The 20192-nt window shown below is 50.3% G+C and overlaps 1 protein-coding gene across 1 annotated transcript in view; it reads right to left on the reverse strand.

The window, feature by feature from the left end:
• GTF2IRD1 (GTF2I repeat domain containing 1) overlaps positions 1-20192 on the reverse strand; it is a 65518-nt gene that overhangs the window by 22741 nt on the left and 22585 nt on the right. Inside the window, exons 3-12 of the mRNA XM_030462395.1 lie at positions 18259-18400; positions 15415-15561; positions 11907-12090; positions 10531-10844; positions 9586-9675; positions 8617-8700; positions 7521-7704; positions 6254-6279; positions 3609-3729; positions 185-222 (exon numbers count right to left, since the gene is read on the reverse strand). Of these exons, the coding sequence (XP_030318255.1) occupies positions 185-222; positions 3609-3729; positions 6254-6279; positions 7521-7704; positions 8617-8700; positions 9586-9675; positions 10531-10844; positions 11907-12090; positions 15415-15561; positions 18259-18400 (1330 nt within the window). The remainder of the gene's footprint in view (positions 1-184; positions 223-3608; positions 3730-6253; positions 6280-7520; positions 7705-8616; positions 8701-9585; positions 9676-10530; positions 10845-11906; positions 12091-15414; positions 15562-18258; positions 18401-20192) is intronic.

Genomic DNA, 20192 nt, shown 5'->3' on the forward strand with positions numbered 1-20192 from the left:
GACCCACCCAACTGGAGGGTCAGACCTTTCATCTCTACATCTACCAAAACAGGGATAAAACCCTGAGAGAACTGCCCTGTGGGGCAATCAGGTAACTGGTGCCACACATTCATGATACTTTGCAGGCAGCTCTCTCTAATGCCCTTCCTCACTGCTTTGCAAGAGAAAATTAATTATTCCTCACCTGGTTCACAGCTTTCAGAAACACTACACTTCTCAGACCTGAAAGGGAAAAGCAGACATGAGAGGTGGTCATGGAGCAACCAAAGAGAGAGCTGGAAGCCCAGCAGTGTGTGTGGGACTGGTCCAGGCAGGAGGGAGAAACACAGCAATGCTGGGCAAGGAGGGGACCCTGGGGACATTGCACCCTTGGTCCCAGCAGGGGCACAGCACCCCTGGCTGCAAGGGAAAGCCATGTTCAGGGTTCAATCCTGCTCCCAAACTCTTCCCCTATGTCAGCCCTGCTGGATGTAACCTCAGCACAGAGCTCCTGGAAGCAAGAGGAGTTTAAAGCTGGAAACCTGGTCCATCCCTTTGAAGCAGGGAGCAGTGCATGAAGCATCATTACACTGTGGTTACTCATGGAGCTAAAGCAAATAGGGAGAAAGGAAAAAAGTCAATTGATTCAGTAAATATTTATTCTGCCCAAAGCTTTTTTCTCCCCTGAAAACTGGGCACTATCCCAAACTTGTGTCTACAGTTAACTTTGCTTGCTCAGGAATTTACCCAAGGTGTTCAGCATCCCAATGAGATAACTTTGCATTCTCAGGACACGTTTGTTTTCTGTCACTCTCTTTCTTAAACAGGAACCACCACAGTGCTTTGGCAGTAAATGATCTGAAAGAATGGCACAGGAAAATGCACTTGTCCATGATGCTGGTCCTTCGAGGGGAAGGAAAACCCTTTGGATCCAGCCACACATCCCTGGTGGCTCAGGGGGGGATGTCCAAAAGCACTTCTCCCCCTCCTAAATCCACTCAGCAGCATCAGCAGAACAAACTACAGGCAACATGAAGGAAGCCAGGAGTGCTCTTGAAACGTTCTTCCTAAATGTGGTCCAGGTAAAAAGGATCTCTGGGCTAGAAAGTACTGCATATACCACCCAGAAGCCTTGGGAGGGGTTTTAAACTCTACCACTTCAGGTCCAAGTCAGTTTTTCCCCATGGAAATTTGGGGGTATCTCCAGGGAGTGTGTTACCTCCACAGCATCTGGCATTGCCCTTTCTCTGGGACTGGACTCTGGCCCAGGTGGAGCAGAGGTCTGGAAATGCTCTGCTCCTACCAAGGAAAAGAGGCTCCTCGTTTTGCTGGAAGAACAAGGTGGAATCTGAACATCCATGTCTATTTTCCTGCAGACAGGTGTTAGCAGTGCACTGGGAGATGGGTGTTTGGGCAGGTTGCCCCTGCAGGAGGCAAAGCAAGCTGCTCCCCACCACCATGGGGATTCATGATTCCCTTTTTGTACCCAGCAGTGCACAGGAACCCTGTGGCCCCATTCAGCCTGCAGTGTGAATCAGGATCAGAGCAGATCTGTACACAGCCAGGATAAATTTGAAAAGGAGCCCAGGATTATATCCAAGTGGCTCCAGGTTTACCCCAGGAGAAGGTGGCCAGCCCAAGTGGTGATGTCAAGGTGGTCCATGTCACAGCACCACTGGGGGAAGAGGGATCTGAACCTGGCTGAGTATGAACTCCCCTTTAAACTCCTATTTTTCCCCGCAAGACCTTCTAGAGAAGACCCTAAGGAGGGTTGCACTGTGAAGCCTCTACCTGGCCCACAGCAGGTGAGATGGGGATGGTGCAGCACTGGTGACAGCAGTATGGGGACCACAAGTCACTGGCCCTAACCCTAACCCTAACCCTTGGAGCTCTGCAGCACCAAACCTCAGCTCCCCCAGACACCCAGTGGCTGGTTTTATACCTCTTGTTTTGCAGAAACCAGCTCCAAATCCCTAATATCCCACCCTGCCACCTCCTTGTTCCCAGTCACACCAATTTAACTGCACAGTGGGATCTTCTGTCCTAAAAAGGAAAAGTGTCTTAATTGCAAATGTTAATAAATGAAGGGGAAAACAAGAAGCCCCAGGCCAGATTTCAGCCCTGCAGCATCCTCATCAGTATCTGAAGCATCACCATTTCCCCTGGGTTCAGCACACCATGGATGCTCTGCTGCTCCCTAAATCTATGTTCCTCCAGACACAGAGTGATTCAGCAAGGTGCAGAGAGGAAAAAATGGCTGAAAAATGGCTTTGTGGCTAAGCCCTACCTGGAGATCTTGGAAATTCAAGTTTAATTCCTCCTCTGGCACAGGCTCCCCATAACACCAGTGCAGAACCTCAGCCTGGACCTAGCCCAGCCCAGTTCCCACCACAGATATCTCCACCAAGGCTCTCATCCAGAGGCCCAGGCAGTCATGGTGGGGCTTAAATGGCCTTAAAACCATTTTAAAAGGTCAGCAAGGGCTGATGTAGCAGCACAGCACTGGGGGTGACACTTCATATTGGGTTTGGTAGCCCTGGAGGCCAGAGGGGTGGCTTCTGGCAGAAATTATAAGTTATCTATGAGTCCATGATCTCATCTCCCCATCCTTGCAGAACTTACTGACCCCACAGCCTGTGAGCACCAGTTCCACACACACATATTTATAGGTGCATCCTGCTATGGCCTGTTTGCCCTGCTTCTCTTACTGACACTGATTTTAAAGGTAAATGTTGGGGTTAAATATTACCTTGCTTCTGACTTGCTGAAGCAAAATTGAGGGAAACTGGGGCTACACAGAGGAAAATACCTCCTGGATCCCCCAGCAGGGGTTGGAAAGCAGCACTATTCACTCCACAGGCCCTACCAGCATGTTCCAGTCCAGCCCAGCTTGTGGCATGGTTGTACCAGGAGCTGGTACTCTGATAAAAAGCCTCCTGCCCTGCTGAACTCCTCTAACCCCACCTTTATTAAAGCATCTCTTAATCTGCTACTAGTCTCCCTGTGAGCTTTCTAAACCAGTAACACTTAATTAGCAGGATGTAGGGTTATGGCTGAGGGTGAATCCTTAGACCATGCTTTAGCACCAGCAATCATTCCTGCAGATAATCCCAGCCTGCCTGGGCACAGCTCTGATTTATTCAGTTTGGTACCAAATCAGTGATGCCAAACTTCACTACTTCAGCTTGCAAAAGGATGGGGCTGCTCATTCCTCTCTAGAGCTACCTGAAAGGGTCTTGGCCTCTTCTCCCTGGTGACCAGTGATAGGAAAAGAGGAAACGGGGTCAAACTCCACCAGGGGAGGTTCATCAAGTTGGATATTAGAAAAAATTTTCTTCACAGGAAGAGTGGTAAAACGTTGGAAGGGACTGCCCAGGGAGACACCATCCCTGGAGGTGTTCAAAAGATGGGAAGATGAGGTGTTCCAGTGGCTGGTTCAGTGGCTGGGGGCTGTAGGGTGGGCAGCAGGACATGATGTTCTTTTCCAGCCTTGGTGATTCCCTGAGTCTATCACTAAGGCTTTTTAGGGAGCAGCAGCACTGCAATAACCTGCTGAGCACCTTAACAGCCCTCAGATAACTCTGAGGGATGTCTCTCCAGGGTGACAAGGGAACAGGGGTGCCACTTACCTGCTGTTAGTCTGAGGGGTCCCCACCAGGTCCAGCACGGCCCCGCGGTGCGGCTCGGGGGAGATCTCCCCGGGGGGGCTGGAGGGCTCCAGCTTGGTTGGATCTTTGGTAAATTTGCTTCCTGGTGCCAGGTGCACAGGGCAGGTTTGGAAGGGAAAGCAAAACCAGAATTAGCCACCAGAGATGTCAACGATGCAGCTTTTCTACCTCCATTTGTTGCCCCCCACCCCTATACCTGGTCCCAGAGCTGAGTTTGGGGTGGGGGACAAGTTTTCCATGAGCCACCTGCACCTGCCTGCAAAGAGCAGATTTCACTGGGTTTCTGGGTTACAATAAAAGCAAGATGCTTGCTTAAACCTCTGTGAAACTAAATGTGTGCTGGAGAGCCTTGCCAGAGATGGAGCACCTCTGGAAAGACCAAGGGTGCTGAGAGGTTGGGAATGGGATCAGGAAATCCAGGCATGGCCAGGGCTGCAGGAGCAAGCCCCAAAGAGCCCTGTCCCATAGAAGGGGACAGGAGGTCAGCAAAACCTAAAGCAGCAGTGCCAGGGGAGCCCTGTCCTGCAGCTCCAAGCCCTGCACACAGCAGGAAAAACCTCAGCTGTAGCAACAGGGAAAGGTGACAAAAGCATCCTGTCCCCATGAAAAACCTCCTCTCTCCTTTCCCTGTTCCTCAGCAACCTGAAAGGAGTTGAAACAAAGCCTCAACGCTGACCTTGGAGATGAAAAGAGTGATTTGAAGGCAGGGTAGGAAATGAAAATAGGGGATGGGCAGTGAATTGCTGAAGGATTAGTGCTGGGGAAAGGAGGGAATGAAATTATGCCCCGAGGCTGCAGAAACCATGTAGGTGTCTTGTTAAATAGCTGCTGCCAAAGGTCTTTCACTGGTCTCACAGTGCCATCCCCACCCTTCCAAAACACATCCCATCAGTAGGAACATGAAGGCTTTTTCCTTTCAGCTCCAGCCTCCAAGGAAGGACAGGGCCCTGGCAATGGGACCAGCAGCAATATAGAGCCTTAAAGACCCTATTTATCTACTGCCTGTCCAAAGGGCTCCTTTTAATTTGTGTTTTCTATGGACCAAATCTTGTTCTTGCAGCAGCAATGCCTGCTTGAAGCCATTACCCAGGGGAGTAGCAAAAATAGGTTTCCTAGCAGTGGTGGGTATTTTAATTAAAGGGTGAGCAAAACTGTGCAGGGAAGCTTTGGGATACTTCATAGTCAGTCACTTAAAATACAGCTCCACTCAGAAAATAGCCTCTTTGCAAAAATGGCATCTCCTGACTCAGCAGATGCTGGTTTGTTTTTTTTTTTTTTTCCAGAGTCAGATGTGCTGATGCCAATTACAAAAAGCCAGGTTTAATGTGTTTTGCTTCTGGTAGCCCTGCAGGGACCAGACAGGGGAGGGGGAACTGCTACCCAAACCCTGTCCTGCTGGATTTGTTTCCTCATCTCCTAATTTCCACTTGCACCTTCCTGCCATGTCACCCTCGAGCTTCTTTCCAGCCACAGCTCTCAGGTTGATGTACAGACATACACAATGCCTCTCCCCAGATACCATGGATTTTCAAGGAAAATCCAAGCATCCCAAGACACAGCTGAGTGCTCCATCCCTTGGGAGTAGGTTAGAGCTTAAAAAACTCCTTTTAAACTCTTTTTTTTTTTTTTTTGTTCTTGAGAAAATAAGTCACTAAAGGGTCTGGAGATAAAGAAACCTCCCCATGGAGGTAGGACACCCTCCAGGCTCTGCTGGAGGTGCCACCCTTTGGGTGGCTCTGGCATCATCATCCCCAGGGAGCACCCTTGGGGCTGGGGACCCAGGGGTTAACTTGGCTGATGGAGATACCTGAGGAGAAGGTGTCTGGAAAGCTGCCAGGGTGCAGGGTTAGAGGAAGAAAGAAAAAAAAAAAAACCAACCAACACCCCCAAACACGTTTTTACTTGTGAGCCAAGCCCAGGCAACCTGGGAGCAGGGCTGGGAGGTGACAGATTTGGGTGCAGTGCTGAACTTCAGGCAGGTATCAGGGCAGTGGGATTGGGGCAGCTGGAGTGAGATGGTTGGGTTGGACAGCAGCAGCACCTGCCCCCTTTCATTTGCCAAAAGTGCTTCTGCAGCTCAGACCAAAAGGAGTAAAAACCCAGGGCAAAGCAAGCCAAAGAAACCCTCTCCCCAGGGTTTTCTCACTGTTAAAAAATGGGATTTTTGTTGCTTTTCTTCTAAAAGCAGTCAGTGGCTGGATGATGCTAGCACTTCCCAGCCAAAAAAAAATACAAAACAACCCAAACAAAACCACACCAACCAAAAGAGAATAATTTACCAGTGAGGAACCCAGCAGTGATTTTTCTTCCTCCTGAAGGCACAGAAATGTGTCCTGTGCTGCCTGTGGCTGCAGCTCAGCCTGGCTCAAGGAGTCAGCCCAGCCTCAGGCACCAGGGAACTCGAGTTTATACCTTAGAAATACTATTTAGGGGGCACAGAGTGCTTGCAGCCATCCCTGGCAATCTCAGCATGGCCAGGTGTAGGGCACAGACTGAGCATTACTACACGTGTCCTGCAGTTCTGCTGCTTACAGCCCTGCATTATCTCAGCCCTGCATAACCTTTCAGTTTTGTGGGCAATAAATCAAAGGATGTGAAGAACTTACCTGTGAAAATCCTCTCGTCGAACATCCTAGGAGGAAAAGAAAAGAAGGGGATTAGGAAGAGGTGCTTCTAATGACTGAATTTTAGGTTTTGCTAATGAATAGCATTAAACCAAGTCTAAATAGTAATTTTATTCATTCACTATAAAAAGGCAATGAATTTTTCAGCTAAAAAAAAAAGAGAAAAGCCTTTTATAGCTTGTTGTGCAATCAAGCAATCTTACAGCACACGCTTTTTAACTAAAGCACCTTTAAATCTGCTTAGAAATCATTCCCTTAATGAAATTAACTTATTAAATGAGGCTTCTATAGGCTGCCTTTCCCAAAAGAGACAGTGGGACTGAAGCAGTTGTTGCTGGACCTTCACTTCATGACACAAATCATTGACTAGAGGTCACCTGTCTCCTGAATATTGTATTTTGGTGCCACCCACACCTTTAATCATGGAACCAAAGTATGTTCAGGGGCACACCCCAAGGCCTGATCCAGCTCAGGGCAGCCCAGGACAAAGCAGTTCCTCCACCAGCTGACATCTGGCAAGTTAATTCCTTTTAGGATGCCTGAGTCCTGTTGATGCTTGGAATTTTAGCCCCCTTGGGAGCCTTAGCCAGGGTTTTTCTGCACTGGAGTTTCACACCTCTGGCAGGGCAACCACATGGACTCCCAGCAGGCAGGGACTGAATAAATAAATATATTATAAAGCAGATTTTCCTGATGGAGAAGCAAAGAGGGGTTGCATGGAGCAGATCTAATCAGAAAAGCTTTTACTCCTCCTACTCCAGCACCCATGCAGACACAAAGACACCACACCTTGCCCATAGGTGATACATCCTCATCACTGTATATATAGAATGTCCATAAGTAATCACCACAAAACCAGGTGGAGGGGAATCCCCATGTGGTGTGAATTTGGCTGTTCCTCCTCTCCCCCAGATGCACCACTCCCATCTGCCAAATGCCACTGGGGAAAGTTGTGCTGCAATCAGGGTGTCCTGGTTTAGGATGGCACTGGCAATGTCTACAAGGACTTAAAACAGGGGTGACCATGCCATGGCCAGCCCTGAAACCTCCTCACATTCAGGGAGAGAGGGGTGGAAAATGCAGATTTTTTTTTTTTTGGGGGGGAAAAAAAAAGATCTGTTTAGCTATTTCCATAAAAAAGGGTAAAATGGGAGGAGAGTCAAAACAAACCTTGTGAGGATGGAGGGAACAGAAACCCCCCTAAGCCCACATCGAGAGGGTGCACTCTCCCCTTGCCTTCAACACCCACCTTTTGATGACAAAATGGATGTTGTGCCTCTCCTCCAGTATCCTCTTGAGTTTGGGGACACCATAGGTACAAGGTCTTTTGAAGGGTATTTTGTCTGGGATGCCAATGATTTCCACAGCCTCGGGGTCACAGGCAATTTTCCTGTAGGGAACTGGGACCATGTGGTCTAACCCCAAGGCTTCAGCTGAAAGGTGAACAGATAGTTTTCACTGACACACTTGTCCTTGAACAGATGAGAAAATGGAAGTGTAGAGGCTTGGACTCAAAAAAAGTGCCTCTTTTTTGCTTGTTCCAGAAGGAGAGCAGCTTGCCACTGGGACACGGGACAACAGGGAGTCAACAAGCACAGCTGATGGCATCTTCCACAACTCTGAAACACCCTGGTGTTCCTCAAACCAGGGATGAGCTGGTCCCAGGGATGGCAACCCCCCATGATGCCAGCAGGTTGCTGAGCTATGGGACTCAGGAGCTGCCTAGCACATGGACAGGTTATAAGTTATGGAGCTCACCTATAACTCATGAGTTATGCAGCCTGATGGGGCTGGTATCAGCCACAGCTTCCAGCCCAGCAGCCCATTCCTGAGCAATTCCCTGAGCTTAGAGCTACCCAAAAGCCCAGGAATTTCCCCATGGCAAGGGGAACATCAAAGATGCCTATAAGCCATGCAGGTAGAAAAATAAAAGCAGCTGCAATACTTTCTGTAGGTGACCCTCCTCTGGCATGGGGGGGTTGGACTAGATGATCTTCCAAGGTCCCTTCCAACCCCTAACTTCCTGTGATTTCTGTGAATTACCAACTTTCACTGCCATGCTCCCCCTTGCCTGCCCCCTGGTGCCACAACTTCAGACCAGGGCTGTTTCACAGACCAACTACAACTTCCTCAATGGTGAGAGGGGGGCTCCAAATGGAAATATTGATATAACCTTCAGCAGACACCCAGAGACTGGGAGCTGTTGGGCTAAATGTGTCAGGAAGAGAAGGGAGCTCTAGCATATGGCTCCTGCTGCTGTGTTAGGGAACAAAAATGATTGCTATATAATGATATGCAAACCACAAGCACTGCAGATGCATAATGGGATATTAACTCCTACTCACCATATCTGCTGTTAAACAGAATTTGCACGCACTCCCTAAGGGTGTTGATATCTTCGGTTTCTTTTATAAAACTGTCCCACTTATCTATCAAAACAAAATATAAGAAATAAGGAACTTCCATATGGTTCGTACACAGCAGATGCACTTTTCTTGTGTGAAGTGCTGGGAAGCAGGAACAAGACTTTGCTGCTTTAAAAATAATGATTTCCCTCTTCCTCAGCAGATTTTGCCAGGCTGGCAGATAAGGTCTGGGCTTCCCCAGCCCCAAGCAACCTCCTTTGAAGCCGTACATGTGCAAAGCAGATTCCTAAGGAATGACCCCATAAAACTTCTCCAACCTGAAATGAAAGACCCTCTGGGACAGAGCAAACTCAACCTGAAACAAACCTTTGGAAGGCACTGCCATTTCACAGAGATTTTTCAAATCCTTCTCTTTCCCATCTTCCCCACCCATATTTTTACATTTTTTTATTTTTTCTTTTTTTTTTTTTTTTTCTTGTTTGTGTGTTAAATGCAGGTGGGCGAGGGTTTTGAAGCAAACACATCAGCATTTTTTGGTTGCGTATCCCTTGGGTGGGGTGCAGGTGGAGAAATGGCAGAGTCTCCTCCCCACTGCTGATCTCATCCCGGGCAGCACTGCAGAATCACACCAGGGTTAGTGGGTTTCAGTTGTTTTGAACTAATGCCAAGCTCTCAGCTGGTATTTGCTGTCTGGGCAAACGGCCTCACCCAAAGCCATGCCTTGGTTCCCCAGGCACCCAACAGGGATGAGATTTCCCAGCCAGCCAGGAGTGCTCAAGGGCCAAGCATCATGGAGATGGCAGGGATGGACCTGAGTGGGGATGAAGCTGTGATACTGAGATGTCGCAGAGAAAAAAAAGTCCCCCAGCACTGCCAGGTCCCTGCAGAGCAGAGGGAGATGAAACCTCTCCCTATGGCTGCTGTGATGTGCCAGAGAGGGACACTGACCTGTCTTGTCGTGGACAATGGAGAAGAGGATGCGCTTGGATGAGTGCACATTCTGGATGAGGGGACCTCCAGAGGCCAACGATTTCTGTCCTGGACAAGAGGGGAGACAAGGAGAAAGGGCTGCTGAGAGCCTGACACCTGAACAAACCTGAACAAGGTGCTGTCCCCCGCTGGCAACACCGACCCCATCCCACCAGCTCTGTGTGCCCTGGTTTGTGACACCCCACAGGGGTCCTGGCCAGGCTGAGCCCCACTGTCCTGCCCCAGCTGCCCCTCCATGCCCACAGTGCTGCCCATGGGGCAGAAATGGAGGTATTCCTGTCAGCACCATGAAGGCACCCAGTGAAGGGTGGGGTGACATGGCATGGCAGGGGGGGCTCTGCTCATCTCTGTATGGGCCAAGTTTTGCACTGATTTTCATCGAATCATGGAACAGTTTGGGTTCCTTAAAGGGACCTTAAGGCTCACCCAGTTCCACTCATGCTGCCACGGGCAGGGACACCTCCCACCAGCCCAGGGTGCTCCAAGCCCCATCCAACCTGGTCTGGAACACTGCCACAGCCACAGCTCCTCCAGGCAACCTGGGCTCAGCACTCTCATAATGAAGAATTTCTTTTCCTAATGTCTGACCTAAATCTCCCCTCTTTTTCCTCGAAAGCCATCACCCTTTGTCCTATCACTCCATTCCCTTATCAAAAGCCTTTCAGCTTTCCTGTAGCCTCTCCACGTACTGGAAAGTGCTTTAAGGTCTCTCTAAAGCCTTCTCCAAGCCAAACAACCCCAACTCTCTCAACCTTTCTCCACAGCTGAGCCCAGCCCTGGAATCATCTCCCTCAGTGAGGACCCATTTAAGGACCACCAAAATACCCGGACCTGTCCCCTGTCAGCGCCGGGGAGGGGTGGGCTTCACACCCCCTTGTCTGCCAGCAACCCCCAGGCTATTACCACAGCAGTCGCTGTACTCCTGTGAGGAAGGCACCTTCAGCTCTCCCGCCGGCCTGGGCAGCAGGGCCTCGCCCGCCATGTTGGGTGCCGGCAGGCTGGAGGACACCTCTTGCTTGAGGTCGACGGCGAGCTGGGTCGGCAGAGAGACGCCATACAAGAAGTTGGTGATGGCAGAAGGGGTGTCCTGGCCGTGGGGACCGGGGGGTTTGGCCACGGGGACGTTGGCACCAGAGTCGCGGCCGCCCTTGGAGGTGAGGGAGGTACATGTCAAGTCAACGCTGGGGTTTGGCTCTCGGCTGGGCTCATCCGCCGGCCTGAGGGAGAAGTGGGGAGAAAAAGAGGTTCCTTTGGGCTGTGGCTCTGCTAAGGGAGGACGAGGATGTGGAGGGAAGCCAGGAAGGTGGGATGGGCTGCACTGCCAGCTGCTGGGCTCTGCTCCAGAAATTCCAGCCAGCACCCAACCTTCTCCAGCTTCCTCTCAGGCACCTGCACCATTTTTTTCTTCTTTTAGGTGGAACAGGTTGGTTTTAGGTAGTCCAAAGTGCTTATACCAGCTAGGATAAAGCCATCTAGCTCCACAGCCTAGTGTATTTAAAGAGTAAAACAATTTGTGTGACCATGACCACTTGATCAACTCCATTGCCTGTCCCGGCACCCAGAACCACAGAACCCCCAACAACGGGGACCTCAGTGAGCCTGGGGATGATCTGCAAACCCAGGAAGCCCACGTGCTTCACAGGAGAGTCAGCCACGAGCTCACAGACAGCTCGAATGCTGCGTGTCCTACTTTTAGCTGTCTCAGCCTGATTTTCCAGAAGTGCTGAGCCTTCAGAGGAAGCATTTGGTAGCAGTCAGCATTTCTCTGCACGGATCCGAGGTGCCACCAGCCAGGCAAACACAGAGGAAACGCACCCAAAACGGTGGAGCCCCGTGCAAAAACGCGGCCAAAACGGGGAGTTTGCCCCACACCCACAGACCCCCAACTCCCACCTCGTCTGGTGTTAAAAACCCCATTTCAGCCTAGGAAGAAGCTGGCAGCATTTCCAGTGGAAATCTCTCAGGAGACAGAAAAATACTCAGCTTACCGCAGCGGGAACTTTGGCAGAGCCTCGTGGAGCGGTGGGGTTAATGTGCATGTTTACACCAGCCTATTATAGGAACGAGTCCCAAATGTTCTCCAGCCACCCAGAACTGATCAACCTGGGTGCCAGGCTGGGTTTGGCAGGGTTGGACCCAGGTTTCTGGGGCTGGGGGAGGAGCTGGGATGTAAGATGGACACTTCTGCCTGCTCCACACAAAGTCTCTGCTGGTCTTACAGGAGCCACCATCCCCACGGCTCGCTGCCCTCCCACCCCTTGGGGATCCCCCAAAATTACCTTTTTAGCCTGAAGCGGATGCTGTGGCTGTGCTCTAGGATGGCCATCAGGGACTTCACATCATACTCCATGGGCTTCTTAAAGCTAATCCCCTCGGGCAAGCCAGCCACTGCCAGTGAGCCTGGCTCTTTCAGGAACCTCTCGTAGGGCAAAGGGACCACACTGCTCTTCCCCATGGCTTCACCTGGGGAGTGGGCAGAGTTACACATCAACAGATACTCCATGTCCCCAGCCATGGCTGGAGGAGTAAAACCAAGAGCAAGAGATCCCGAAGGAAATGTTATGAGAAGGAAACCACATCCTAGCTCTGCACTTAAGCACACGAGGCCCTCCAAGCCCTTTTTCAAAGCACTGATTAATAAATAGCTCACAAAAGCCAATAAGCAGATGTCTCATCTTTTGGGTTGCAAAGTAAAATCCTTGGTTGGGGTCACTTGGCACAAGCCCACCCCCCAGGAGCACCCGGACGCCTGCCAGGGAGGGTTGGGCTGCCAGCAAGCTGGGAAGGAGCTGAGCTGACAAAGGAGGCTGAAGGGCTTCACTGATTTTTATCTCATGTTTACTGAGATATTCTGGGAACCCTATTTTCAGTCAGTTTTCTTATTTCACCACCTGGAAAAATGGGAAGTACTTAGATTGCTGCTGCTGTCAGGCAGCCTTGATGTACTTTGAAAGACAAGAATAAAAACCACCTCAGCATTCTCCCTTCACTCCACCACTCAAAGGCACCAGGAACATCAATACATTTGATTAGATGGCCACCTCCAGCAGCCCAGAAATCTCACCCACTCCCCTGGACCATGGCCACAGAGTTGCCCTCTGTCCCCAGCTTGCAGGGCTGGCTCTGTTGTACCTCTGACACCCAAATCTCCCCCTGGAGTTCCCCAGCAGCAGAAGGCAACTGCAGCCACAGAGATTTTTCTAAACCAGCTAAAAAGCCCACATGCCCAAACCAGGGATGCTCAGGGTGCTCTCCAGGCAAGACACTGTTGGAAGCTCAGCCCACTCTGAAGGGTTTCAAGGAAGGGCCAGAACCCTTGAGCTGCTCTGCAGAGAAATTACTTTGAAAACCAACCTGAGTCACTGCAACCAATAAGCCTGGTGCTGAAAGCACGAAGCAAAACAAACAGCCATGTAGGAATGTGACCTGGCTGGCAAAACAGCATCCAGATGTAAAACATCTGGCCACGTGGCAAGGTGTCTGTGCCTTCATCTCCGGGCTGAGGGGCAGGCAAAGGAGATTATGGAACATTTAAATAGCTGTGGGATTTTATGTTGTTGGTTTTCTTTAAGTTCCTTCCTTTCTAATATCTTAAAAAAAAAAAAAAAGCAACACCAGAAGATCTTACAGAAGCCCTGGGAATACAGAGGCACTGTCAGCAAGTCCTTATTAAAAGTGATTTCTTCAACATGTTCTTTGAAGCAGCATGTGACAACTAACAACACGCAACTTGTCCAAGCCATCAAGGTTCCTTACAGGATAATGTTTTAATTAAGCCAATAACAGAAGTTTCAAAACAAACCTTTGAACCACAACACCAGCAGCACATTTTCTGCAGGCCCGGAGGGTACTGATGGCTCCCTGCCCTGATGCACTGGCTCTAGCAGCTTTCCACCTCCCTCCATCACCTCCCTTCAGGCTGGGGAGAAGCTCCCCATGCCCACTGTGACTCCTTATCAACCCAACACTTAACAACTCCCCAAACATATTTTTATGGGGAATGCATTACTGTCAAAGTGACCTTCACTGAGCCTCGTGCTGCCGTGCAGAGACTCGTGGTTTAGCTAAGGAGAGACAATAATCATCATTAATGCCTGTTTAATAGAAGCCAGTGGTAATCAGTCATCCTGTTGGTGCAGAGATTACCCAGCTCTGGAGGGAATACATGATCTTTTTGACTGAGCATTCTCTAAGATTTCTTTTTTTTGTTTCCAATCCCTGTTGATGGGAGGTGACTAAAAGGAAAGAAAACCTCTCAAAACCATAAGAAAAATAACTGTTAATTTCTGTCAGTCCTCTCAAAGGAAAGGGAATCACCCTGGGGCAACTCCTGCAGTATTTCTCCCCACTTTAACAGGAAAAAGGGCCCAGGGATACCCCACCTCCTCCTGCCACTACAATCAGCAGGGGATCCTGGGTTGGGGACCCAGCCAGTTTGTCCACACAAACACTCCAAGGTCAAGAGCATCACCACACTCATCCCAATCCACCTGGTCCAAGCAGATGCATCCTGGTCAAGCAGTTTTAGGCAACTATATATTTATAGTATGCCATATATATATAAGAATAATTCCCATATTCCCAAGAATTCTGTAAAGCCTGGTGGCAGGACAACACCTGCAGCACAGAGCAGGGAGCCAAATGCCCTCTCCACCCCATTCCCTTGGCCCTTTCATATTGCTCCTTCCTCCTGCATGGGACCAGCCTTTTGGAGTAAGTAAGAGGATTTGATTATGGCAGTATCATGTCCAAATCCTTTTAGTGGTCTCAGAAAACCTCAGGGACTGTCCATCCCCAGGGGAACAGATGCCATCTCTTCTTTCTGTCTGCTAAGCCTGCAGCAGCAAATCCTGGGATCATCCATCACTCCTTTCCCATCGTGTGGGAGCACCCATTCCCAAGCCCAGCACACCACCAGAGGCAATGGCAACTCTTTGGACACAGGGAAACCTGCCCAGCCCTAAAGGGCTCAAGTAGCCCATCCCAAATCCCAGCTGATGACAGAGACCTGCACTTAGGAAAGGCAAACACCTGGTTCTGCAGCTGGTCCAGCCACACGGCCCCCCCGAGCATCACACTGGCTTCATGAAACCTACTGAGCAGCACAGGGAATGCTGGAGCTTGCCACCCTGTTTTCCCAAACCCAACCTGGCTTTTCCTCCCTGGGCCAGCACAGGCATTGCTGGGGGATGAGCTGGGACATGGCTGTCACCTCCAGCCCCTCCAGCAGGGACCTCCGGAGTGAGGAGCAGGAGCTGCCACTGCTCGAGCCTCCACAGATTGGGCCCAGGGGGAGTTCTGCAACCCACTGGGTTACATATCAACAGCCATATGGTCATCTACATTTTAATTGCAGAAGCTTTATTGCTGGGGATGATGCATGTGCTGGAATGGCACCAACTTGTCTCTTGGAGCTAGGGCTGCAGGGCTGCCTGCTAGAAAAAAAAAAAAAAATCCTCTTTTTTGCTGTTTAAATAGATTTGCCAGAGAAAAGGGTGAGAGAGCCTCTGCAGAGCCCCGTTGCAGACACAGTGTCAGGGATAAAGGGGTGCTTGAAAATCCCACTCAGGCTTCCCCTCCTTTGGGTACAGAGGGTGCCCCCCCACCCCAGCACATGGTTTGCTTGGGTTTGTTTTGTTTTTTTTTGCCTGGTTTGGGGCACTGGGAAGTGAAGCAGCAGTGACCAAATTCCATTTCAATGCAACCCTAACCCTGCAGAGCTGCTGGGCAGCTCAGTGAGCCCCGGGGGCAATCCAGATCCCCAAATGGAAGCGTGAAGGTTCTTACTATAAAGCACATCAAACACTTCCTCTACCATCTTCCTGAGGAGGTACACGTCTGATCCCTGGTCCGAGGAGACCCTCAGCACACTTCTCCCGCAATCCTTTGCCTTCTTCTGCACCTCTGTGTCCTGCTCCTTCCTCTGCTGGACTCCTGTGGGATGGGGGAGAGGGGGAGAGGAGAAAACAGGTGAGAAAAGAGGGTTCATGGTGATGCCATGAGCACTTTCAAGTGGCTGTGAAGTGATCAAACCCACCAGGCAGGTCAAAACCCACCAAACCCCAAGGGAGATGTTATCCCATGGGTGCCAGGCCCCTCACCACCCCCACAGCATCAGAAAAAATCCTCTGGCCAGGCAGGTGGGTGCCCTGGGGCTCCCACCCAGCCCACCCTGGCTTGGATGGGGTCACAGCCCCTGGCAGCCCCCGATGCACAGGGGAAGGAGGGTGCCAGCAGCACAGCTGGGAACAGGGTTGGTCATCCTATGCATGTCCCCCACCCCCCTCCTGGGTTTTTCCCCCTCTGCTGCACTGAAACTGTTGTGATTAATTGGGCAGCACATTTCTTTTCTCTGGTTTCAAGCTGCTTAGCCTCCAATCTCTCAGGAAAAGAAAATCCGCCTTTCTTGGAGGCTTTTTTACCCTTCAGCGTCATGTAGCTCGGTAATACCAGCTATTTCCTGCTAATTTCCCCCCATTAAACCTCAAATAAAGCATATCTTCAGCAATGACTTCCTTGCATCTCTAAACGCACAGAAAATTAAACACTACAAGTGCATTATTGCTCTTCTATCCAAAGTGACTCACAAGGGATTTTTCCGTGGTGAAGGACTAATTCCTTCATCATCCTCGACAGGTTCCTGCTGCTGAGCAGCCCTGGGAGCTGTCTGGGCACTCAAGGAAGAGCTCATGGATCCCTCCCATGGAAAAACCCCACAGCTGGGACATGACAGGGGGGGTAAAAGCCACCCAGGGCACCCAGACACAAGGCAGGGGCCAGGCACCTTTGGCAAGCTCTGTGTGGCTCCCACAGCACAGGGAAATGGAAACATTTTGGATTTTTTTTCCCCCAGGTGGCAAAATGCATCTGCATCCACACCCTCCTGTGCCTGACTCTCCCTCCTGGCTGGGCACTAACTCTCCCCTGGTGACATCAATCCTGATCACTGTCAAGTCCCCTCTGTGCACCAGGAAAGGCTGAGCCAGGGGTTCAGATGAAGGAGGTGTCCACGAGAGGTCTGCACACCCAGGGAGATAAGAGGCTTCCTCCATCTCCCGGAGATGTCTGCTTTAGATTATTTCAGATCCTTTTCAAGGGGGCAGTGAGACCATAAATCAAAAAAAAAAGCACTTCCAGGGATGCTTTCCACTGCGTGCCAGTTGTAAGAGCTTTATGGAGCAGAGTTGAGCCTGGGCCATTTATAATTCAAGACAGAGTTATCACGTTTCACCCTGTCTCCAGCATCAGCCACTTCACCCCAACCCCATCGCCAAGATTTTGTGCTTTCAGCCAGACAGAACCATTTCATTTGGACAAAAGTCTGAAGGAGATGTGGGATCTATGTCAGGCACCTTGCCCCAGTATATGAATATATGTATCTGTATTTCTAAGAGTGAGATTTGCAGATGGTCACCAATATTGTCAGCTCCAGGGAGACAGAGCTGGCATTTGATATCTAAGAAGGAGCTCCCTTCCTTTGGCCATGGCTCAGAGGTGGTGGGAAGGGAAGGCAGAGCCACCTGCAAATGCAGGAAACCTCCCCAAAATGCCTCCTGTCTTGCAAAACACCACACACCAAAAGTGGAGGATAACTCCTGGTGGCTGTCCCAGGGGTGAGTGGCACAGTGGAGGTGGCAGGGAGCTGCCCATGAGAGGCAGGACAGGGGCTGGGCAGAGAGCTGCTCCCACAAAAAGCCATCCCAGCCCATCCAGCACACGGACTGGGAATGACTCGGGAAAGGCAGCCACCCCTGGGAGCTTTTCAGTGCTAACATCTCCACTAGAGCAAAACCTTCCTGAGGAATCTCCCCCAGAGACCAAGATGGGTACCACCAACATGTGCAGAGGGTTGTTTCTCATCCCACCCCAGGCAGTGGGTGGGAGCAGATCCAGGGCTGGGGTCCCCCTGCTCCGGGGTCACTGCCACCACCAAAGCCAGATCCCATCCCAGCTCCTGCATGGAGCAGGTAAAGCATGCTGGGGACAAAGCCATCCAAGAGATGCAGGTCAAAGCCTTTCCCCTCATTTCCCAGGCTGGTTTTGGGGAGCTGGCAGAGGCAGGGGCCAGCACAAAGGGCTGGGCACCAGCATCACCACAGGCTGGGATGCCACCACTCACACACATCCCTGAGATACCTGGGGACCCCAATCTGAGATCAGGGGGACCACAGCTCCTGCTCAACTCAGTCTTTCACCATTGCAAGCCCCTCAAAAGAACAATCAGCTCCACAACCAACATTCCTAGCTCCCATACTCATCCCTGTCTTTCCAAAACCTGGAAAAAACCCTCTTTGCTCCTGGGGGACACAAGGACATACTACTTCTGCTAAGTGCTCAGAAGCCACTCCAGCAAACCAGCAGGACTGCCACAGGCTGGCAGCACCAGGAGAGCAGAGCACCAGGAGAATGCCACCCCAGGGCTGCTTTTGGAGAGGAAAACCAGGGTGCATCCCTTCCTGGGATGAAAGAAACTCCAGCTGCAACTCCCACCCCTTTTCTCCATCACTTTAAACACTGCTCAGCCCCACGGGCGGATCACACCACGGTGCTACCTCGACCACAACCATGCAGCACAACCCAGCCCAGTGACCTTGGCACTGGGGAACACCACTGGGGGGGGATGATACTCACTGCAAAACTTCTGGAATTCAGCTTGCAGCTCCTTGTGGGTGCTGAGGAAGACCCTTCCCTTCTCTGTGCCCACCACGAAGGCGCTCTCCTCGTGGACGGCGATGCAGGCGACCTCTGCGTTCAGCTTGGAGAGAGCTGAGCACTGTGGGGAGGCACCAGGGCAGAGAGGTCACTGGAACATCCCCATTGGGCAAGCCCTGACATCTTCCCCAGTTTGTTTTTTGTTTGTTTTTTTTTAAATCCCCATCAAAAGATTCCCCCATCAAAAGCAACGTTCTGGTTGGGGTCTAAATTCCATGTGGTTTAAGAGAGCTCCTAAATCCTCTGGTGACTTCACAGCAAGGTGTCTGGCTGAGCTAGGCTTTGCTGGAAAACAAGAACTAGTTACCCATCATTTTGCTTCAGTTTTCCCTATCATAAAAGTAAACATTTTTTTTGTAGTTCTTTAAAAGAAAACGTTCTGGTAAAAAAAAAAAAAAAAAATCAAAGTAAGAAAAAACAAAAGAAACCAAAAGAAACGAACAACAATTTGCATTTTTCCACCAGCTCTAATGAAATAAGGAGCACGGGAATCTGATTTCAGCTGCACAACACTAATATGGTCAAAGTCTGGATTAGCTGAACGATTCTTCTTGTACAGTTATGCAAAACATTAAAGAGCTGGAAAAGACTTCCTCCAGTAATCCATTTTATGTAACGTGCTCTTCCTGCTCTACATATTCCACACATATATGCATTTTTATTATTATTTTTTTTATATTATATATTATGCAGTGCCAGCAGCCTGAGTCACATTTCCATAGCTACAGCACCGACGCTATCCCCAGGCCATGACTTCAGTGGGAAAAACAGGGGGGATTTTCCCATCTGTGGCCCTGGTTAAACACAGCACCCAACCCCAGCACCCTGGAGGATGCTGGCAGCTGGGGAGGGAGCAGGAATACAGCTGCCAATGGAGCAATCCCCCCACTTCAGCTCCCCACACACATTTAAAGTGAGTTTGATTTGTGTGGGTTTAACCAGTCTCTCCACTGGGTCATTTTTACCTCCTGCTCACCTTCTTCAAGAAGGAGGGATTGAATCACATCCCCAAAAATAGACACTTGAAAGAAATCTCCTTTCAAGAAGCCAGCAGCAAATGGAAGTGTTTTGCTCAAAAAATAAACATAAAATCGAGGGGATGAGAGATTTTGAGGCAGATCAAACCCAAACCTGAAGCCTGCTTGGTGACAGGGGCCCCTGGTTCAGTGACCAGGTAGCCAGGCTCCAAAGGTTGAGTGCCCCACCCTGGAGAAGACCTGGAAAAAGGCTTGAATTTCATAGAATCACAGAATGTCAGGTTGGAAGGGACCTCAAGGGTCCAACCCTTCTATTATTGTTGTTTATTTGAGATGTCTTAGCACTCTGTTGACCTGAGACTTAAAACTTTCCAAAGTGGAGGAATCCACCACCTCCCCTGGGAGACCATTCCAGTGTCTGACTGTCAGCAGAGTGAAGATTTTCTCTTGTGTTCAACCAGAATCCCCCCAGGAGCACCTCGTGCCCATTGCCCCCTGTCTTGTCCATGGGACTCCCTGTAAATAGGGAGTCTCCATCTTCTTTGTACCCCCCCTTTAAGCACTGGAACATGATAATAAGGTCTCCCCTAAACTTCTCTTTTCAAGGCTGAACAAACCCAGTTTTCTCAGCCTCTCCCCATATGCCAGGTGCTCCAGTCCCCTGATCATCCTCATGCCTTTCTCTGGACCTTCTCCAGCCTGGCTGCATCCTTTTTGTACAACAGGGATCAAAACTGAACACAATACTCCAGGTAGGATTTCAGGAACAGCCTGGCCCCCTGGCTCTGGTGTCAGCACCTAACAGGGACTATACAATAATGTATAGACATGAAGGAGACAAAATATGGTAACACAGTTTGGACAGGATGGCACCTC

The sequence above is a fragment of the Calypte anna genome, chromosome 19 (assembly GCF_003957555.1).
Source record: "Calypte anna isolate BGI_N300 chromosome 19, bCalAnn1_v1.p, whole genome shotgun sequence".
Lineage (NCBI taxonomy): Eukaryota > Metazoa > Chordata > Aves > Apodiformes > Trochilidae > Calypte > Calypte anna.